Here is a 23085-nt window from a genome sequence, read left to right as displayed (position 1 = left end):
CGTTTCATCCCCAAGCAACCCCACCAGTTTAAATTTCTGTGACCTCGTGAAAGACTTGGTTGAGCAGCGTAGCTCAAGATCCCTCCTTTCCGAAAACCACCTTAGTGCCCATATACGTTAAAACGAGGTGCAAGCGGTATTACGTCGATGGACATTTGCAATCAGCTCTTTTTAGCGACATGCATTACGGTGTTCGGTGCAGTTATGAAGATCAGGTTAGCAGTCGATAATGTATACGGCTGAGGTTTCGACCGAGTCAAATGCTTGACTCGGTCGAAACGTCAGCAGTCATTCAGGCATTACGGAACCAGGGCGTAGATGAGCATTATGTACGAATACTAGAGGATATCTACAATGGGTCCACAGCTACCATCATCCTCCATAAGCAGAGCAGTAAAATACCTATAAGGAAGGGCGTCAGACAAGGAGACAAAATCTCTCTAATGTTATTCACAGAATGTTTACACGAAGTATTCAGAACATTGCATTGAGAACAGGTGGGAGTAAGGGTTAATGGAGAATACCTCAGTAACCTCAGATTTGCGAATTACGTTGCCTTGCTAAGTAACTCGGGGGACGAATTGCAACGCATGATTTCCGCACTGGATAAACAGAGTAGAACCGTGGGCCTGAAAATTAATATGCAGAAAACCAAAGTAATGATCTATAACCTCGGGACAGCACAGCGGTTTGAGATAGGTGGCGAGGCAGTGGAAGTGGTAAGCGAATATATCTACTTAGGCCAAGTTGTGACCCCTGATCCTAACCATGAGGCAGAGGTAATTAGAAGGATAAGAATGGGGTGAACTGCATACGGCAGACATTCTCAGATAATAAATGGCAGCCTGCCATTGTCCCTGAAGAAGAAAGTGTATGACAGCTGCATCTTACCGGTACTCACGTACGGGGCAGAAACTTGGAGGCTCACTAAGAGGGTTCAACTTAAATTGAGAACGACTCAGCGGGCAATGAAGCGGACGATGATAAATGCAACATCAAGGGACAAAACTAGAGCGGAGTGGGTCAAGGAACAAACGCGTGTTAAGGACATATTAGTAGAAATTAAGAAAAAGAAATGGACGTGGGCAGGGCATGTAATGCGAAGGTAAGATAACCGTTGGTCATTAAGTGTAACAGGGTGGATAACTAGAGAACGCAAGCGTTGCAGGGGGCGGCAGAAAGTTAGATGGGCAGATGCGATCAAGAAGTTTGCGGGGATAAATTGGTCGCAGTTAGCACAGGACCGGGATAATTGGAGATTAATGGGAGAGGCCTTTGCCCTGCAGTGGGCGTATATAGGCTGGTGATGCTGATGAATGTATACTGCACAAATCAGTTTGCTATAATGTAAAATTGCAGTGCAATGGTCGTCTTTAACACACTTTGACGAAGTAATATATGCGCACCATGGAAGTCTTCATTGCGAGAGAGTTACGTTCCCCACTAAGCGAAAAACCGGGCTTTTGTAAGCAGCGATTGACCTTGAAATTACCCACACCTTCAACGGAAATAACTGCGGCAGGAATGGGAATTAAACTCGCATGCACGCTGTAACAGGCTAGTGACTTAAACCAGACTCTGCGACTACTCCTGAAGTAACACGGCTTTCCAGGTACGCGTAAGGCTGCTTAGGTGCTTTGAATGTGGAAACATGGCTTTCCCTGGAGAGACATAACTGCTACATCGCGTCTGTGTCAAGATGGCTCTATAAGCTATCACAATACAAATGCGTAGCTTCTCAGTGCGGAATTTCGAATGGTTATCGGACTGGCAAACTGCTAAATCAAGAGTATTGGGCATTGGTGATGGCAGCTGCTCTCAAACAGAGAGAAAGAGAGAGAACTGACATTATTGTCGTCCCTTTTAAAGACAAATGCGCCGTACGGGAATGTCTGGTGTCTTCATCCATCAGACGGCGGTCAGGAACCCGTGGTCCCTGGCGGCGTCCACTGCCAGTTGAATGACAGCAGCTTGTTTCCTGGGAAGAGGCCCAAGCAGTGCGGCCTCGCACTGCTCATTGCTTTACATTGTCACGTGCCAGTCTGTGGGGTGAGAGCATTATCAACAAGGACCGACATGCTAATCCCCCGCGTGGGTACGTGCCGTGTGATGCGGCACAGCCTAGGCCGACGAAGGAGCGCGTTGGCTAGCGGCTCGTGTGCTCGGTTCTTGGTCGCCATGCTAGCCACGAACCGGTGCTCTCTGTATGTTTCCCCTGACAAATTAGGCACCTCGCCTAATAAATAGTTTGCCCCTGTGTCTTCGCCAAGACAACTTCCCTGTGTCCCTGTTTGACAGGACGCAACAATATATGTACGCCTAATGCAAAGTCAATTGGTTTATTGCCCTACAACACATGGACTGGCAATGCTCCGATTCCCATTTGGCGGTGGCGTCAGCGAACCCTGCCACAAAATTTGGCACACCCACTTAGGGGGATTGGCCAGTACAGCTGCAGTCAGAGACTCACCGCGGATTCTCCAGTTCCCGTTGTCATGCTGTTTCACATTCAAGACACGTTAGAAGGCTTGGGTGCCCCCGGTATATTTTACGTTATGCTGCTACGTCTCCATGAAATAAGCAGGCTGCTGTCGAGTGCGGCTGCTGTGGGCCTGCGGAAAGTGTTCGGCCAGCTGATCCGCTACCTGTAAACGACCCGCCTCACGCAGCGCCTGCAGACCGGACTGACTTGCTGCTGACTGACGTGCCCGGACTGATTGTGCTAGCCTGACTTAGCCACATCCTTTTATTCTTTCTTTTATCTTTGTATCTGTAACGCTCTACTCTAGCTATCTTTTGATTCCCCCTATACTCCCCCTCCTGTGCCCTAGGTTGTATGCGTAGCGGTAAGTCACAGGGCAGCGTCAGCAGCGTGACGTAAGACAACAATCATGCTCTTTTTTTATTGCGATAGTATTGGTTATGGCAGGGGTCGGCAACCTTTTGAGGGGGAGAGCCGAGTTGCATGAAGCCGACACGGCGTTGGCTGGATGGCAGATCGTGCGGGGGAGGGACGGGATTTTGCAGGCCAAGAGCAAAAATTCTGCGAATTGACAATAATATCTGACCACAACTCGCAGCAATACAGCTAAGTGTGAATATGGGGAACAATGCCAACTGGAAGTGATCAATTCTTTGTTCTTGCATCCCGTTTAACCCTATATGAGGCCAAAACACGCGTGTCGGCCTTCATATAGGAGATGACAGGGGGAAAGGGGGGGGGGGGTTCTGGCAGGACGCAGGTTGCCGACCCCGCCTTATGACAAAAAGGCCACATTACAACTATATGTTAACTGCTATTTCGCGGAGGTCAGGTGGTCTGGAGCCTGTGCCTCAAAGGTGTCGCATTCTCACTTCTTCCAATGAAAGGAACGTCCGCAGTACGTGTTCTGTACCGGCATCTACAGCAGGAGCTGTGCAGAAGGGGCAATTCACACTGAACGGGGCATGACAGCGTGGTGGCCATGCCTGGGTAACAGCAGGAGAAAGGTCTACCCAAACACGAAGTCTAGACCTCCTATAAGCGAGCGAGCCCACTGGGGAGGTCCGTTCTGCTGAGGAGTTCTGCGGAGTTCAAATATTTGTGTTACTCTATCCACCAACTTAAAGCGGGACAAGTATACGACGACATTGCAGGTCTGATGAAGCGAAAGCTGGGTTTTCTGAGACGCAAAATAAGGAATACCACACCCTACGCTAAATAGTTGGCCAATAAGACGATTGTTAGACCAGCGCTGGAGTACGCAGCTATCATCTGGGATCAACATACTAAAACTGAAATTAACACACTTGAATGAGTCCGAAGATTCTCAGCGGGTTTATTTATTGAAATTACAAAAGATCACAATTGGTATCATTGTTGCTTGCTAGCGCTGACCTTCAACCACTGGCTACACGTAGTAAAACAGCTAATTTGAAATTTGATAACCCCTGCTACAGCCAGGAAGGGTTAGAAGTATTGTAAATAAAATCAAAATATGAGTTGTAAAACGTTAATTTGTACAGCTGCTTCTATCTCCTCGCACACAAAACGCTAGAGCGGTTTAAGTACCCAACAAAATGACGAGAATTCTGTTATAAAACCTGTAAACACTTCGGAGCTGAGCCTAAATAGGCTGCGCACCTTTCCGAGTTGACTCCTGATAAGACAGTTTCTACTCGTTCACGGGCTACATAACCCGCCACCTCACTTTCATCAAATTATTTACCTGGCCGGATTCCCGATTCAAACCAAGTGCGACCAGGTTGGCTTCTTGGGAATTCCATTGGACAGCCACAATAGTGCCAGTCGTTGGATCACTCAACTGAGACGCAACTGGAAACCAGTGCTCCATTTGTTCTCGAGAATCTTTAATAAGTATGGTGGAGCTAGTCTGTCGGCTTGCCTCGCGTTCACTGGAGCAGTCGCCCTTGGTAAAATTCTCTATGGCGCCCCTGCATATGGCCTCTGCCCAGATCACATGAAGCAACCACAAGTTCTACATTGCGCGTACGTGCGGTGAATCACAGACCTCCCACGGCACACTAGGATGTGCGCTTTAGAGAAAGCTGCTCCCCTGCCTCCCTTGCCAGTCATTCTTGAAGAGACCCGGAAACACCATCTACTCCGCTGCTCGCTCACTATCCGGGGGGCTGCTATTACTGCATGGGGCTCTCAAACGCGCCCATTCTGAACTATGCCATCACCTCCTTCACCCCTTGGGTTCGAGGTGCCGTGGTTTCTCCACAATGATCTGCTATCGCGAGCGTCGTTCCCCACCTACGCGCTCTCCATCGATGCATGGAAAAGAGACTGCGAAACGAGGTAGACATGTTTACAGACGTGAGCCTACAAGACAACTCTATCGGTTTGGCATGGTACTGTGAAGAACACCCTGATCTTAGCGGCACCACTACTATGGCCACACCATACCCGCCGTGGTGGCTCAGTGGCTAAGGCGTTGTGCTGCTGAGCACGAGGTCACGGGTTCGATTCCCGGCCGCGGCGGCCTCTTTTCTGATGGAGGCGAAAAGCAAAAATGCCCGTGTGTACGAGATTTCGGCGCACGTTAAAGATCCCCAGGTGGTCAAAATTAATCCGGAGCCCTCCACTACGGCGCGCCTCATCGCCTGCGTTGCGTCGGCGCGTTAAACTCACACAATCCATCAACTATGGCCACACCATAATAGTGTGACCATATGGCCTCACCTTAGAGAGGCGACGGGGAGACGTCGCCTCTCTAAGCTGAGCTGCTCCCTCTCCTAGGAGCCCTGGATCACATGACCTACCTACCTTGATCATGCACCACCACCATCCAGAGTCCGCCTCGTCACTGATTCCCACGCCGCCATCATAGAATTCCATAGGGCTTACTCTGATCGCCCTACCGTTCATCACATCCAAGCCATGGTAAACCTACTGGGTCAGAACGGAACGCAGATCCTCGTCGCCTTGATTCCGGGGCATGTGACTCAGGGGTGCGGCAGTCAAGCTGCTCATAATGCAGCGTGGGAGAGCCTTCAGTCTTGTCCTCTCTTGATTGCCCGCAACCTTGCACCCGGTCCAGGTCTACATCCGCTCCTACAACTGGATCATGCAAGACGTTCTCGCTGAAAGCGGCTCACCGATAAAACTCTTCAGGTTTGCCTGCTTGGTGTCCCTACCCTACCCCGCTACACAGATGTCTTTGTTAACAAGACACTCGCTAGTGCTGCGCTTACCCCCGCCGCACTACGAAATGGTTCCACTTGGACTCCTCTTCAGCCTCTCTGTGCTGCCCCCATCGTCAGCAAAATGTTTCTCAGACCTTAAACGCCGAACTTGGCAATGTGCAGCTTTCGCATCTTCTCGTGATTCTATGCTCCGTGCTCTTCCCCCTATCTCGTCTCTTGATCACCCCCTTACGAAAACCCTAATTTCCTACATGCTCCAGGTGTTTTTTTCAATTAACAGTGGACTGGCGAGGCTAGTGTGAGATTTGGTCTACATGTGCACTCCCCCTCCCAAAATATCAGAGATCATCGTGAACGAGCCCCAATCATGACTGACTGATCGTTACCTCCTCCCCCTTCCCTTCTTCCCCTTCCCCAACTACGGCCATGCGGCGTCCCCACCTCAATAAATGTTATTCAAATTAAATTCCCAGTTTCCCCCCTCCCGCTTATTCCACGCTCTGATATACCCCCCAAAAAGAAAAAAAAAAAGACATTAGTCTTTGCAACGCTACAGAAATTTCTATGGATGTGTAGTGAAACATAAACAATAAAACAAAGAGCTTTATTCTTCGGAATGGAAAAAATGTATTTATGCTCATGTGTATAAATCACGTGACTGCAGGTCGAGGCTGGAATTTTAACCTCATACGTAGATGTTTGAATCAACAAAAAGTAATCTTAGTGCATAATTATTTACATGCTGAGATAGGCATTCGAAAAGAAATTATCATGCGATTATATTACGATATCGAAGTAATCTGGCTGCTGATTTCCTTTGAAATGGACGTTGCCGAATAGCCTTCATATCGCGGCGCGCCGTGCTCTTGGCAGCAACGCCAAGTAGTGGTGGCGCAATCTTCTGTTGGAAATGCTTACTACGCGGGAAGCTTTTGCCGCGCGATGAAAGGTGTCGCCACAGCTTTGCCAGCTTTCGGCAGGCGAGAAAAGATGTCGCCACAGCACTAGAGTGAACTAGAATACTTGGGTATTCTAGTTCACTATAACAGCACTGTCTTCGGCTTCAAGCACTTCAAAAGTAATTTTTCAATCGGGGGAACTTGTACTACGGCGGAACAGCCGTACCCGGGTTGAAAATTTATGGCCGTATAACGAAGGCTTTCATTTAAAATTTCGGTCAATAGAAACGTCGGAGCGGCGTCTGAAGTGAGCATTAATTCTACTGTAATGTGTCTACTTCACTCGTTTGCGTCAATCTAGCCTACAAAGGCTGTTTCATTTCGGCCAGCAGCACCATTCTGGAGTGAGTTCGCCCAGAAGTAATCATTACTGTGTCGGTTAGTTAACAACTATCAGTATGCAAGGACTCAAACATTGAAATACAAAAAATCATACAGGGTGTTGTACGGAGCAACGTTGAGACAGACACCAGGGGCGGAATTGAGTTTTGTGCTACCCTCTAATGAGACTAGGGCACGGTGGACTAGGGCACCTGAAGTTTTTATGACTGTTGGCCTCGCTTTTATTGAAAGCGATTACCATGGAGGAAGGGCCTCGCCCAGTGCTGCTCTACATACTTTTCAGTTGCAGTAGATGGTATTCGCCGCCAGCTGGCTGTGTTGAAAATATAAAGCAAATATTGGAAAAGTTAATGTTTAAATGGGCAGGTACCGGGTGTAAACACAACCGTGTTCTGCAAGCGATGTTACAACAGGCAATACCTAGAGGCCCTCCACGTTGCTCTCACGTCAGCTGTGAGCCTATTGCGACCATTTGGTAAGCCGCGCGCAGTCACATTTCCATCTAAACAGAGGGAATAGTATCAGGAATGTCAAGGGAAGGTTCCCCTCGCATAACAGCGGTTATGATGCAAACACCGAAGATCTTGTTCGTCATTTCTGTCACCGTCGTTCCTCACTTTTTCGCCCTTCCTTGTCAATCCTCCAAGCAGCATAGGCCCAGTTGTTTCGCCGTACATCGCGGCAGATCGGGATGGCAGGTCCGATGACAAAGGTGGGCTTATAAATGGTATGACTTTCTCGATCTTTGAACGGGAGCGTAATGCTTGCGAAGTGTAACTGGCTCATTCAAAATCAGGCGTTAACAGTGGCTGTAGAAAGATTTGTAATCTTTTAAATGGCCCCCGCAGCCGGAGATCCCGTTTTCATGAGTACGTTTCGTCGATAAATTGTGTCCTAAAAGTGAGTTGTCAAAAAAATATATCGAGACCTTTCAACCGGAGAAGAGAGATGAGGAGCGGTTGTTTAAGGAACCACGAAGACAAAATCCAGTTTCTTTTACTCAAAAACGTTGTTTTACAGCACCCTCAGCGCTTGACCGGCAGCGAACGAGGTTTTATGCACTGGGAAATTTAACATGCATTTAAGCCATAATTCCAATTCTCTCGCTGCATCGTATGTTTCGTGGCGTCACGAATGACGTATTATGGGCAGGTACCTAAAACAAAAGTTAGTATGTTGGCTGACATCGGCAGAACGTGCAAAACTGCGTTTTTGGTTGTTTGCGTTACTGTCCGCGATACTAGCGCGCGCAACGATAACGCTAGGCTCCCCAGCTCAAGGATTGCTGACAGCAGAGCATTCGGTTTGCTTTTCACGGGACCCATACCTCCTGTATTTTTACAACGGTTGATAGTCATCGTTTCATAAAACATTGGGTATGACTCGACAAACAGAGCCACGTAAGTGGCAGAGCCGCTTACGCCATTTGGCCAGTGTCGTGTCAATAAGCTCAGGCCGCCCTACGGCTGTGTTATGCACCGTTTCTTCTGTTTGTACCTGCTTCTATGTTTTGGTGTTCGTTTAAAACTTCCCTTGTTTGCACTACCATTTCTACTGGTATAAAGAATGCAGTTAGCTCGTTCAGCCAGCTTTTATGCCTGCTACTTATGCGTTGCATTAGCAACAAGTGGCCCATCTGTTAAGATCGTACGTCACAAGCTCGACGCGGGAAAGTAGCTGCTGGGTAGCATCCCTACTCTCACTTTTTTTTTCTTACATAGCTCATTTGGGCGACGTTTACGTTCGGAGTGGTGTCAGCCTTATTGCAAATAGTGGATCCCTCGGAAGAACGAAACGTGCAGTTTGTCTTCATGTCCCCTTTATGTTCGCACTCATAAACGTGACCCTGTGGCACCCTGTCGTTAAAAGGCAACCAATGCTTCGTTTAAAGTAAATGCAATGACGTCATGCAATGGACGAGCGGTAATATCAAAAACTTTCACATGATGCAAACCTCACTCCGAGGTTACACACGGTGGCTCCAAAGGAGCAGTTCTCTTTCTTGTCCTCAAGATGGCTCCATAAGTCCGCCGTGAGCAAAGCCGGCGCTCTTGTCACGAGTAAATGTCATGAGAAGGAGTTCAGTTAAGCTCGTACTCTTCTCACTCTTTCATCTTCAATTTTCTAAACTTTGATCAGGTACTCATGGTTTTCAAGGGGTGCGTTGATATGGAGCCACATTAGTGCTATCACGTTTAAAGGAAATGAATTCAAGACGACTGAATAGAGTGCTAGATACAGATAGTGAAAGACTCTATTCGCGGTGAGACTTTGATCTATTAGTATTCTTCCTCCACAAAAGCAATTAAAGGGTATATGCACTTGAGTCATTTGCCGAGTTTCAATTTGTGGTCGTATTGCGCCCTTCTTTGCCTTCTTTCCTTTTTTCCTGTCTCGTTTCATCTAGCACGTGGGTGTTGGGAATTGGAATATGCACTTTTATTGTTCACATGGACGCCACCAGAGAGCGTTGTGCAGCCATTCTAAACTAGAAGTGTTCAGTTTGCGGATGTGCTGTCTCACAATTAACTAGACCTATGTGAAAGGGAAAAATCCGAAGAAGGATGACATAATAGAGCGCATGCAAGCCAGAACCGCGCCAAAATATTGTCGGCCAACATCCCTACAACGCAAATGTATGCAATCATTACCTAATACAGACGAGTGGTGTGTAACTATTGACGGCGTCATCATCATCAGTATCATCATCATCATTCCTACCCCAGAGGGTTTCCGAAACGAGCTCTGTAGCCGGTTTCGTGCAAAACACAGAAGAGAAGAAGTCTGATGCTGGTTCCCGGATCAGCACTGTTTATTTCACTAACCCTGCTATGTGTCGATATGCTGATGCGAGCCTGCATCAAGTGAACAACCTAGGATGATGGTTTGCGTCTATGTACACCGATGAGTCAATGGTTATTTACAAGGAGTCGTCCTTCCGCATCTTCTCGTAGAGGGACTTCAGTTCATCGAGATCCATGTAACAGCCTTTCAAGTGCCTGAAACAAAGCAAAAAGAAGACAGGAGCGGATTTAGCAAATGTTCAACTGCAGAGTTGATATCCACGTAAATAAAAAATCGGTGCAAATCTGTGAAAAGTAAGGATCTGATCAGAAATTTTCACGCCTGAGCTCAACTAGAATAGCGGTTTAGCATCTTTGGTAAGGACTCCGTTTGCATGGAGGCAAAAAGCGAGAACGAGTATACCTATGTGGGTGGCCTACCGGAACGCAAAAGCCCTAGGTGGTGTAAATCCCTCCGTAGCCATGAAGTAACGGTGTTTTGTTTTGTTCACTGTCAAAACAAAGTCTGCATTCTGAAACCTTTTGTATTTCGTACCAGGCACACTGGCGACGATGGGATTAGCTCATTTCCGGAGTTTGAAATCGATAATCAGAACATTTGCTATGTCTTTCGAGCTGTTTCATATACGTTGTAAAAAGAACGTTAACGTCGTTATTGTGTAAATTCGGTATGTTGAGCACGGATCTCGGTGCACCTCGAGTGTTGATTTATTGTTACATCTGGACACCGACGTCTTGGTGTCAGAAACTTTTGCATGTATGTACGATTGCTGCGAGTAATTCAGGTGTTGGTGTTAGAAAAAATCACGACCCGTTAGTGTCTCAAATTTTCTGGTTACTGAATTGCATGACATTCTGCTCCGAACTGTACTCCGTCTCATCGGTTGTGGTTTTATCTATCGGAAACGGGACACGTGGTGGAAAGCGAGACGGCCTCGCCCATCGAACTTGTAGTGCCCTTTTGAAAAGCTCGTCTGTGGTTGCAAGGTCTTTCGTGCTATTAGTACCAGTGGCCACCACTGGCGTCTGTGTGCAATAAAGGAAAAGCAAGTTGCGCTCACCTGTCGACCTTTGTGGGGTCGAAGCCGGTCCTTCCGTGCAGGATCCTCCGGTTGTTCATGACGACCAGGTCACCGGGGCTGAGGTAGAAGGAGTACTGCAGCGTGCTCTGCTCGATGCGCTGCGTGAACACGCGCAGCGCCTCGTAGTAGGCGGCCACTTTATCCTGGGGCAGCAGCGGGGGCCTCATCGAGAACAGGCTGTAGTGGACGTCCTTCAGCTTGCCCATGTAGTCCACGCTGATCACCGGCCACGACTCGCGGAACCAGCGCTGCGGGAAATAATTCAGGGCGGCTTGTCAGAACGTTCTGTTCCCGTCGCGCACCATAAGCTATTCGGCAATGGCTTTTCAAGTTGTGCAAGTTTCCCGAAAGCGGTCAATAAAATTAATGATACTGTCTATCAGCTGCCAACTGAGCAGTTGGGCTGTCGGTTAAAAAATGCGGTATTGGATATTATAAATTTTGTCGAGCCATTTGTCCCATGTTAGCATCTTGCCCAATTGGGCTGTTAGATAACTGGAGCCTTGTAGGACATCTATATTAATTTCGAATTCCTGGCCCTTTGTCGCTTATTGCACCATGTGCTCAGCAACAAACGCGTTAGGCTTAGCAGTGGCTCAGCATATGAGGGTAATACTTTTACGACTGCTTGACCATCCTTCCCATGTGGTGGTCCACTCGTGGGAGCGTGCTGAGTAATTTAATTTATACCTGAATCAAATATTTCGACACGTGCACGCAGGGCTTGTGTATTCCAGTAGGTGTACGGTATACGTAAAGAGGTACTCACGTCTCTCTCGGCGTCCAGGAAGGAGAATACGACGGGAGTCGTGGAGAGGATCTTGAAGTGCTCGGGGTAGTTGTAGCGGAGCCACTGTGCGGCGTAGAAGCCGTCCACGAAGAAAGACTTGCCGCCAGCGTCTTGGTGGGAGCTCGCTGGGTCAGCGGCCTTGAGGCAGTGGAGCAACTGGACCCCAGGGGCGCGCTCTCGGTACGCAAGGTCCGTGTGGTGGCCGAATTGTGCACCCGTGTACGAGAGGTGGGTCTTGGGGTCAGCGTTGTAGCGCACATCGAAGGTCAGGCCGTAGCCAGTTTCCCGGATGTAGCCCATGCGCCGCGCTACGCTGATGATTTCGTGCTCGTGGAGTGGTACACCTGTGGAACGAGAAGATTCGTAAGCACGACTTGAAGAAATTATATCTCGAGCACATTTTCCCCGGCTGTAACCCTGAATTTGGCAGATGGAAAACCAGAAAATGCATGCGTGCCAATGGGCCTCTGCATGTTTAAGAACACTAAGTGGCTTTGCTTTAGTTAATCGTTAGACTTACTAATATAGACTTTATACAGCGATTTTTTTTACGCTTGAATAACCTATCGGCCTTTCCGTTCGCTTCTCTCCCCCTTCTCTTCTTGGATTTAAGTCACTGACGTGTCATTGGAGCACCAGATCATTTTTTTCGAGGCAGAAAATTCTTGCACAGAAAGCAAGCACGTCAGCGCGCCTGCTCACTGCCTCCCCGGAATAAGCGAGAAATTACCTTTCATGATGGAGATTCCGTACTTGCAGACGTTCTTGAGCATCTTCTTGAGGCCCGCTCGGGTGCCCATAAAGTCTTCGTACTCCAGCTCAGGCGGGTTTTCCTCGATCTCGTCGCGGTTCCACAGGATCACCGACGACTTCTTGTTCGTGTACGCCTCGTCTGTGATCTCGTCATGCGGCTGTGGCTCGGCGACCGGGGCGGCAGCAGCGACGGGTGCAGGCTGTGCTTGAGCAATGTGCTGCCTGAAAAAAGTATTCACAGAAAAAGTTAGTGGACACCCTTTGTATCAAAGTCGGAGCAAAGACTACATTCAGGGGCAGTTTCGACATTGAATATCATTACTGGGAGGATCCATGCGCTTGTCATATTTAGCAGCCATTTTGACCAATCGGGGCTTGCGATTAGACCGCTAATAAAAATTGCGGCGAAATTGTAGATTTCATAACCAATAGCTCATCTGTGATCAGGCTGTGAGGTGTGATTACACGGTGATCTCCTGATTTCCAATTTGTGCTGCCCTCAGAAGTTTTGAAGACAATACGAAGGGTTTGTTTTGTCTGTACACTTCTTCCGAAGCTTTCCCTAAAAAGCAGTGTTTTTTTCTACTCATATCATCACGGTGTACGCATCGTGACATACTGAGGGCAATGCTGGCGACGTACGTTTCTCGCTCCTTTGGCTGGAAGACCTGGGTGAACTGGTGGAGCCACTCCGCCGAGTAGGTGCTCGCGTGGGGAGGCCGGCGCGCCGACTGGGGCCAGAAGACTTCGAGGAGCTGCGAATTGTTCTCCACGTCCCACGAGAGGGGCTGGATCTTTGGGTCGATCTGAGCGCTATTTAGCTGCTTTTCCTGCGTCGGCGGGTGCACGCATGCCTGGCACCGACAGCTGTCCCTCAGCTGTGAAAAGAGAAGACGTGGGAATTAACGTTGTGAAGTTTGTTCGGAAAAGTAGACTTTCGAATGGGAAAATATCTTTTGTTCTTGCTCGAAACACCAACGAACACTTCCTGTTTCAGAATAATGTTTCACGGGACACACACTGTAATAAAGTTTTCGGCAGTCTTCACTGGTGCTTCTAGTGTCGTTGTACCCAATACTACCCAAGTTCTGCGTGCTTATTAAGTTCACTATGTTGCCTCGCTAGCAATGGAAGTTTAAATTCTCGCAAGAACTTCCGGTTCAGGCCGTAGCCTGCATTTCAGCCGATTTATTGTGAGCACGCTGCTAATTCGGAGTAGTTAGTAAGGACACGTTTGTTTTACTGTTATCCGTTCAGATACTGGTGGGAAACAGCTTCATGATATTGTAGTTATCTTTACACTCTTGTGGTGTTTTCAAGTTTCTTTTGAAGCCCTGGGAGACGGGATCACTTACCCATGTGCTGCTGAACTGGCATTTGCTGTTGTCGGAGAAGGTGACACAGAGGGTGTTCTCGCTGGACTTATACACGTCCTTTATCTTTGGTGGGGGCAGTGAGATTTCTTCCAGCTCCTCTGCAAGGGCGGTGCTCATTGGACGAGCCGCTCTTGAAGCTGCAACACGAGAGGTGCAAAAGCTTCAACGTCAGAAAACAGGTTTCGTTCTCATGCAGCGTTTGCTGTAGTATGTCATATAGTATGCCAAATGCAGCATGCGTTGCAGGAAAGGTAAGAACTCTGGCGTCGTTTCTACACTGAACGTTACTAATGCAGTGGAAAAGGAAGATATGTCTCCTTTTTAAGTAAGGCAGGGGGCGCTGCTGAAACTTTCATTCTACAATTCTACATTCAAATGTGAGGTTAGCTGATTTAAACTGCTTCCTAATGGAGTAAGCATTTCCTACGTCTGAATCGAGCTTAATGCCCCAGTAACCTCGCCGTTGTGTGACTATTTTTAATTCGTATTTTCAGCTTATAAACATTGTGTGATGCAAGATAGGTGGAGAGATATTCGAGTATGATTTTCATCTGGACAGCCGGTTCTATTTTCTTGCAATTACCCACCGTGTTAATGGTGTTATGGCATCAAGGGCGCAAGCATACCTGAGGCTTTGGTGATGGCGATACCAGAAGGACGACATTGGATGATGTGCCTCCCGGTTCCAGAAAGAAGGATTTTCCGGCACACTGCAATGACAAAAGAAGAAAAAAAATGTACTGGTATCGCTCGCTAAGCCGTTGCGGTCGGCCTTTCGATAGAATGTCGCGGGAAACGAAGCACACAACTGGCAGGTAATAAAAACCTCTGCCTTAGGTATACTATGGTGGACTGACAAATATAGTACAGACAACAGACTCTGCCGACGGATTTCGTCACTGATGTTTGATCTTCAAGTAATTTTATTTTGACATTTCAATACCGAAATGGCTGTATCTGCCAGATGCCTTGACTGGACTCAAGTTTCCGACCTCTGTACTATCTTCGACGAGCCCATTGTTTCGTTTTGGGGCACCTGCACTTTCGACGGTGCCAGGAAACCCTTCGCTGGACAACAGTGTCTCGATAAACCGTCAAGGACATGTCAGATAAGCAAAGTGGTTCTGAGCGTCAGGTATATGCCTCTGCACTCCAGTGAGATAATCTTCCGATAACACGATTTCGCTAGCGCTGCTGTACTGGGTATCTTGCCCTACGCCTTCCAGCAGAGCTGGAGATAGATTTCGACAGACACTTATTGGCTACAGCACATCGAGCCTACTAGTCCCGGTGCCCATTATCCTTGAGTGTCACAAAGAAGACTTATGCAAACACGCAGAATTGAAGAGTTTTCCGACCCTTTGTCGACTGCATAACGCGCGTGTCTTGTGTAAACGATGCGATCTGGCACGTGTCTTTATCTCACCGGTGCCCACCGGCTTTCACAAGACACTCCACATTATACTTCCGTGAATCCGAAGATAAGTACAGTGCGACTGGTGGCATTGTTTCCTGAAACGATTTATTAAATATAAGGAGGTCCCGCCGTGACCGCACCGGAGGTTTTTTTACACATACGTTTATTTGTGATGGCCTTGTGAAGCTGTGAGTGCTGAAAAACAGAGCATAGACTTGGAATATTCTTGTAGTTCAGTTTCAAGCTAGCTTTACCTCCTGTTGCTGCTGTGCGCTGCACAACTAAGTCAAAGAACACAGACATCATGCACTGCTGAGTCTTTTCTGAACAGTTTGGACAACGCGGTCGATAAAACTGAAGCAGACATCTTTTTCTGCGCTGAATACTTCTAGGCGTCTCCTCGACTGTCGGTCCACGATAGCCCGAACCACAATCACGATTTGTTTCTTACGATCACTTCTATAACAAACGGCCCGAGAAGTGTCCTCGGCCTCTCCGCGGACTATCCAGTACTTGTAAATCTATATAGGAGGCCCTACGGTTCAATCTCATGCTGAGTTTGCTGACAGAGAGCGAGGAGCCCAGCTACACGAGAAGGATCTCTGGCGCCTGGTCGTCTATCTGCGGCCACTCGGGAACGCGGCGGGAAAAGTCCCTGGACTCTGTTATCGCCCCCGAGCCGTCTAGCCCCGTCGTGATATAACGGCCATTGAGGCGCCACGAAGCCAACAAAGACTCTGGCTAACATGCCGTCGGCTATACAGGCAGGAAGAGTGATAAGAAGCGCCCGTGGAGCTGCGTTGCTCTGTGCGAGCGGCGCTTTGACAAAAGGCGAGAACAACAGCGAAAAGGAACGGCTTCGATATCTCTCTTGTCGCCGTATAGTCGTCGCCAGAGGTCGTCCTGTTGCTCGCCTCCTAAGGCGTCCGGCCAGACTGCAGCTAACAACTCGGCTCTCGCGTGGCCTTCACAGATCAGCGTTGCCCAATCAAACCAATTTCGCGGCGTCAGTGTCGCCCCGCAGCCTTCTAGCAAACGCGGCGGTCTGGCGCCTTTCCAGCAGCGTGAGAGGGGTCTCTGTGGAGACGGCACATAATTCCGAGAGCGCGATGGCGGGAAATGTGAAGTGTTTCGAAATGGGCACGAATGGGCCTGTTGCTCTGAAAAACAACTCGGCTTATCTCGTTTACCATCACCTGCTTCTCTTAAGCGTGAGATTTAATCAGCGGCTGCCAGAAGCGGATGTTGGAAGTCTATGCCCTTGTGCGCTATGAGGCTGTGTTCTCTGGAGGTTAAGTTTAAGAGGGCAATGTTTGATCGCTGCTTGTGTCTTTGTATTTGTCATACACCTAGCCTAAATAAAACTAGGAGATCGGCTTTGAACAATCAATGACCGCTTAGCTTTTGCAGCAATCATCTCCTCGCTTTACCTTCCTCTGCCTGCTACAGGTGCCTGCAATTGTCGTGGGCCATAACTCTTAGCAAATACAAGGTGAGTGTCCTTTCAGAACCTTTCCCATTTTGAATATGCTTGTTTCCGTTATACTAAAGTGCTACTCTACAGCGCACCCTTCTGTTTCCAGAGTGCCTCATGTGAAATATTTGGCACACAAAATAAGGATTGATAACAATTTAAACGGAATGAAATTAAATATAAATAAATCTGTTTTGTGAAATCCGAACGTAGCGAAGTTAGCTTCTCGTTTTGCAGTGCACGAAACTGCTTGCATCTCGCCGTATATTATGAAGATACATTTTGCATCTCACAGCCAACTCAGGCATGCTTTACATGCCTATCTCGAACTAAGTTTACAGGGCTAGATTTTACATGTGCTATTTAGCAGGACTGTCATAACTGCTTTCTAATTGCTATGAATAAAACCGAGCGTAAGAGCTTCCCTCGAAACTGAACCAGACCATGCCATTTGCTCTGTTCATCCCTTAACTTCTTTTCAAGATGCATAAGCACCTAAGGCCGGAAACTGAAACCAGACCTCCGCTCACCAAAGCCAGGAGCAACTTATCTCACGGAGCGTCAGCGAACACCTTGTAGTTTCCAACATGGAGCATTGACCTAGGCGGCTAGTTAGGGAGCTATCATCGGACGATATGCCGGCATACTTTGGGAGTAAATAAAAAATCTAATTCAAACCTCCCGGCATCGTGATTTGCATGACGGCGCGGAAAATAAAAACGCAGCGATCTGACCCTCGGCTGAATAACCACAAATATGCATATACGGAGATGCTGCACTCACCTTCCATGGCTGCAAAAGTTCACTTTGCCAACTTTTCATGTAGGGAATGGTCAGCTCGGCACTCGAGTTCAAGTTGATTTGAACGGGACTCCCGGGTCCGCCATTCTTTATGCGCCCCCTCAGCCAATGGGAGGCTCGGCAGTTGGTCACATGGGGACAACACGCCCCTCCGCCTCCCCCCCAGTACGAGCGGCTCGGCCTCTTCTTCACGTCCTCTCTATTGACCGCGCTTCTCGCACTCTCTCGCAACTGCTCGCGATAGAGAGAAAGACCGAGATAACAGTCACCGGCTCGGCGCACACGCGCGCGTTGCTGAAATCATCTGCGGCTCTGTCAGAGGGCTCTAACGTCACGTCCTCTACTTTATGGGCGGTTATGTACAATGACAGCGCTAAAATTTAGGTGATAGAATATCGCGTTTTGTTGTTGGGCGTTTCGGTTTCTTCTTTATTTTCGTTGAGATAAATGTGATATTGTATCAGGGCAGTGCAGCTCTGTGCAGCTCAGTGCTGCAGCGACGGCCAGGTAAAGCGGCATTTTATGCTTCACGGCTCAGACTCCGTAATTGTACTTGTGCCACGTTGTGCTAGACGTATTCGTAATCGTAAGAGTCCGAAGCCGATAGACTTCTTCAGCGGTTTTAAAAACTGGTGCACTGAAAAATATGGCACAGCGTAAGGTACAAACAAGTTAAGTAACTTCGTGCGAAAGCTACGTGTGCTATGTGCTTCCCGCAAGACAGCTGGAGCAGCCAACGGATGAATAATGCAAAAAAATGACAGCGAAAAGAACAAAAATTCGCTCGGCAAATAAAATATTAGTTTCCGTGGGATGATAAACACCGGTAAGAACCCATGTTGATGATCACAAGCGCCCTTCGGGCGACGTGGCGGTGATACGTAACACATTTTCTAATGTTTGCTCACGCCGAGGTCGTGCCTTGAGCAACAACAGCCGCAGCTGCGCCGTGTAAACAACTGGCGGCTGGTCGACAGCTAAAACACCTCCGACATAACGACACTCTTCAGTATTAGCTTGTTCGTTGCTTTTTTTAATTTGTTGCTATTGGTGACGTTAAACATAGAATGGTGGCAGCACTTTGATATATACCAGGTACTCCGAAGACTGATTGCGCAATTGCAACTAGGGTACTACTGGCGCTCTGCGGACGCTTTCATATTACGCAGGTGGTTGTGCGACGGTCTTCCCCGGCCTTGGACCGGGGCGAGAGAGAAGGCAGAGAGCTCGCCGGGAAGAGCGGCGGAGATATGGGGCCTCCTTGTACGTCAGCCGCTGCTTTCTGCGGTGACCCAGTTGGCCGCTTGTGTTGCTAAGTGCTTGTCGTCGCCGGCCTGCACAGAAAACGAGGGGGCGCAGGGGACAAACATGCTTCGTCACTGTTGGGCTCTGATAGCGTGACGCAGCTGCAGCGAGACATCTGAATCCGCTGAAAGCGAGCTAGCCAGCGTTGCGAGCAGCTCGAGAATCTTCTGTCATCGTTTGCCGTATCTAGCATTGTGCTGTGTGAGGGATGTTTCGAAGCACGAGGGACAGTGCAGGTGCGCTGGGAAGGTGTGCGTTGCAGGTGTCAGCTGCTACTAGAAAGCACGTAAAAGGAGAACGAGCTGGCGTGTCGGCGCGATTGTTTCAAAACACGTGTGCCATCTGAGACAGGATAAGGACTGAATCCTTAGCGTAAGAGACGTTGGAAACCTGCCCGGTGGCTGCAAGGAGTCACACTTTAGTGTGTACCCGGAAGACAATGATCATGTTGAGTACCGTTTTTAAGTGCCGAGCATTTTATGGGCTCGCCTTGTCGTCGTAGCTCGCCAACGGTCAATGTCAAGCGACTGCCGGAATCAGGCGGCGCAGCGAGATAACGTACTCAAGTAGAGCCTGGTGTACCGTCGTCAGGGGGTCACGCTGAGGCTTCGAAAACCAGGCGGTTCAAATAGTCATAACCGTTCGAACCCCGTGAACCACTGGCGCTTGTCATACGTCTCCCCGTTGTTTAGCGCAAAGAAAATTGCGGGTACATTTCAGGCAAAATCTGTGGATATAACAGGCAGCCCCCGCGTTCATTTACGTAGGAACGCTCGTTGGATTGGTTTTTACGATAGTAAGCAAAAAAAGCGGCCGCGCAAGAAAAAAAAAAAAATGGCGAGTTCGAAATGACGCAGAAAGGCTCCAGCCGCGCAAGAAAAAAATGGCGCGTTCGAAAATGACGCAAAACAGCTCCAGCATACGAAATTAAAGCAAGCACAAAACGAACAGAGCTCCCGCTGGAGCAGTTTCAGGCAGGGGGCGCGCGAGCACTGCGAAGGCGGGAAATTTCAATTGCATGGGTTGGTAGCAGTCAGCGGATAACGGCTCATTATGGCGAATCACTGCTCTGCACTTCCGACAGCTTTCACATTGAGTGGAACGGCTTTAATTTTTATTTTGGCCCAAGGACAGATATTTATTTCTTCTTAGTTCGGAATTCAAGTGTATTTATGACAAGTTCTTGGTAGTCATATTTGCGAACTTAAAATCATTCCTGAGCTGGTGACGCACATTTCACTGTGCGTATAACCGATTCAGTGATTGTCAGTGGATCGTATAATGCAACTAAAATGGCGAATAACCGCAGGCTCAAATTGTCTGTGAAAAAAAGAGAAACAACGGAAGGAAAACAATTCTCAGGGCGATCACGCGAAACGTATGAAAAAAGGACATTACGGAGGGAAAAACAAATCTCGGGACGACCGCGCGGACGTATATACCGTACAGTTCCGAGAGAACGCCCTCCCCGGAAACATCGCCCATCCCCCCTTACGGTGAAATATCATCACCATCACCAGCCTATCTACGCCCACTGCAGGGCAAAGGCCTCTCCCATTAATCTCCAATTATCCCGGTCCTGTGCTTACTGCGACCAATTTATCCCCGCAAACTTCTTGATCTCACCTGCCCATCTAACTTACTGCCACCCCCTGCAACGCTTGCCTTCTCTAGTGATCCACTCTGTTACCCTTAATGACCAACGGTTATCTTGCCTTCGCATTACATGCCCTGTTCACGTCCGCGGTGAAATATTCAATTTACTAAAAGACCGCAAAGATCACCAACCCGCTAAATGAATAGCTTTAGCGCCGATGAGCGAACAAAATAAACGGGAATGATCTATCCATGTGTTGGTTAGGTCACTTATTTGTCCTTTCTGCACTTTAACCAAAAGTTCGCCATCCCGTATTTTTTTACTTGATATCTCCGCCGTTTTGGTTGACGATGTGGTCACTTTTTTTTTTTAGTTTTTCGCAACTGACCTGAAAGTTCGCTCATCCCGTATTTTTCGCTTGATATTTCTGTAGTTTGGCTGGGCGCTCTTTCGGGACATTAGGGTAACGCCTCGATCAGCAACAGCTGCGATGCAATGTGCATACAAAACCGACGTTGAGATAATTCCCGCATTCGCCAGCACAGATGAAACGGGTGCTATGTCCTTAGTGAACCCAAATACTATACCAAGCAAATTCCCAACAGCACTAAACGGATTGTGTAGCGAGATCACGATTACGCGCTCCATCGCGAGCAGGCTACCTCTCGTAAAGCGGAAGGTGCATTGCCAGCCCAGTACGTCGTAGCAGTAATACAACTGAGAATGAACGTCGTAATACCTTGGCGTAATCGTCCTCAGGATTCGTCTTAACGTATCGTTTAATAACGCAATATATGAGCGAGCTCACACTACATGGCAGACGGCATGTGAGGAACACTATGACCCTTCCCTTGGATGGACGATGGCGAAGTGTAGCCAATTCAACTCTCCTGCGAGAGGCCTTCACCGTTCGACGCAAAAACTGAACTGAAGCCTTGAAAGTGGTGCTTTAGCACAGGTGAAACATGGTACTATGTTTTGCAAAGTTTGGGTGGCGACAGCCTTGCACTGTTTGCTGGATTGCGTCTTTCCAGCCATGAGTCAGCCTCCTTACTGCCTTATTTACGCCCCGAATATAGACGAAACAGGCGGTTGTGAAATCTACTCTCCTGGTTGGGAACTGCTCAGCTGTTTACTAAACAAATGCGGAGTGAACAAAAAAAAAAAAAACACCCCAAACAAGTGCACTAATCGCTAAATGTCTTAGATGAGACGAATTGCGGTGTTTACTCGTGGTGTTTGTTTCGCCTGGTCCGCGCCGGTCCGCGTTTCCTTTGTAATTGGCTATCACAATGCTTCCAACGATGCAAGTCCCACTGGGCCCGAAGCTCTCTTGACCTCAGCGGTGGTAGCATTGTTTCCGTCAAGCGAGAATCTATATAAAAGGCGCCGTGTTTCAAATAAAGCGAAGTTGTATGTTGTCTTCACAACCGTCCTAATTAAAGTCCAGAAAAGCTTGCAAGAGTAAAAATACACGCATCCGCGAGATTTTTTTTGCGCCTTTTCGTGCACATTGATTTTAAACGGATGGCTGTAATAGGCGATCTTTGTTACGTCATAACTAAAGCGCAAAGCTCCTAAGGCCTAATGCCCCGCGCCGCCAATCTGCTTCAATGTTTTTTCGGAGACCAAGTAACAAAGGAACCGTAAGCATTCAGCTCCGCAACGATTTTACTCATTGTGAGCCTTATAATGCACCATTTGGGTAGTTTAGTTCGTATTCCTTATCTAGTTTCTGGGACAAAAATAACAAAGAAACGGCTGCAGTGGCTCGTCGCCTCTCATAGTATGTTGCGTACTTCATATTCCAGGCGTAATTGTAGTGCAAAACACTTGAATACCTTATTTCATACACGAAACGTATTTGCGTTGGGTGGCTATTGGGACTTGCGGTTGCGGAATAAGATACGCAAGCGGTGTGGTCGTGATGCTAGACTAAGCATGAACTTGATAAGAAGGTTTAGACTTTCTTTGTCTGTACGCGTAAAATACGGCCACAAAATTTCCCGGCCTTTGGTGGATGTCTTCCCTCGTATTGACTAAATAATACAACGCAGCTTACAGTTAAGAACGGCACACCGGCTGCATCCGCGCTTGTATTGAGGTTATCTGTGCACAATTCATACTGCACACTTTTGTGCTGTGCAGTTTGCAAATACTGTTATGATGGTAGGACGCAAAAACGGACGTAGTCGAGAATGAATCAAAGCACCGACGCACGACTGTCTGTTTCTTTTAAGAGCGAATGCACTTTATAAGCGACCCCAAACCATCCACCGCCGGCGGCGGCGGCGTCCGCAGTGCTCCTCTATATTTAAAAAAGAAACAGCATCCGGCGCCAGGTTTCGATCCGAGGACTTTGCGGCCGCAGCGCGACGCTCTACCGACCAAGCCACGGACGCGACGCTGATACCAGTGTTAGTGACGCGCCTTATATCTTTAACGCATTCAAACTACGTCGTCAGCGGCGTGCGTTGGCGACTCAGCGGCGTTATAGCGGCTTGATAACTGCGTGGTGTACACGTGATACTACAAACCCGATGGAAGAGATGGAAGAGAAGGCGGCGAGGCGGTGGGCTGCGGGGGCCGAGCGCAAGCGCCGCAAGCGGGCCGACAACCGTGCATTCGCACTTTCACATTCTCCCCCTCGGGGAAATGCGGGGGAATTTTTATATTTTTATGTATTTATTTTTGCTGAATAACAAGCATACTGTACACAAACGTTCCGCTCGC

The 23085-nt window shown here is 48.3% G+C and overlaps 2 protein-coding genes across 2 annotated transcripts in view; one reads left to right on the top strand and one right to left on the bottom strand.

The window, feature by feature from the left end:
* Positions 1–9747: 9747 nt before the first annotated feature.
* Positions 9748–17578, bottom strand: LOC144178826 (gamma-butyrobetaine dioxygenase-like). The gene is made up of 8 exons (XM_077706955.1): positions 17433–17578; positions 14385–14468; positions 13738–13895; positions 13025–13260; positions 12360–12604; positions 11609–11973; positions 10819–11087; positions 9748–9952 (listed from the first exon to the last, which is right to left on the bottom strand). Exons 1-8 carry the CDS (start codon positions 17437–17439, stop codon positions 9874–9876), a joined length of 1443 nt encoding a protein of 480 aa, XP_077563081.1. The 5' UTR covers positions 17440–17578; the 3' UTR covers positions 9748–9873.
* A 1107-nt stretch (positions 17579–18685) lies between these two features.
* LOC144178827 (gamma-butyrobetaine dioxygenase-like) overlaps positions 18686–23085 on the top strand; it is a 64629-nt gene continuing 60229 nt past the window's right edge. Inside the window, exon 1 of the mRNA XM_077706956.1 lies at positions 18686–18713. Coding sequence (XP_077563082.1) covers positions 18701–18713 — 13 coding nt within the window. The 5' untranslated portion in view covers positions 18686–18700. The remainder of the gene's footprint in view (positions 18714–23085) is intronic.

The sequence above is a fragment of the Haemaphysalis longicornis genome, unplaced genomic scaffold, assembly GCF_048455015.1.
Source record: "Haemaphysalis longicornis isolate Haplotype H1 unplaced genomic scaffold, Haemaphysalis longicornis Haplotype H1 scaffold_4, whole genome shotgun sequence".
Classification (NCBI taxonomy): Eukaryota; Metazoa; Arthropoda; class Arachnida; order Ixodida; family Ixodidae; genus Haemaphysalis; species Haemaphysalis longicornis.
Note: the sequence above shows the minus strand (reverse complement) of the source record. Positions and strands in the feature narration are given on the sequence as shown.

Bases quoted from the DNA above. Each gene is read 5' to 3' on its own strand.
- LOC144178826 (XM_077706955.1), bottom strand. The intron at 11,974-12,359 runs GTAATTTCTCGC...CTCGTTCCACAG, and splicing joins CGGAATCTCCATCATGAAAG to GTGTACCACTCCACGAGCAC. The intron at 11,088-11,608 runs GTGAGTACCTCT...TATTTCCCGCAG, and splicing joins TCCTGGACGCCGAGAGAGAC to CGCTGGTTCCGCGAGTCGTG.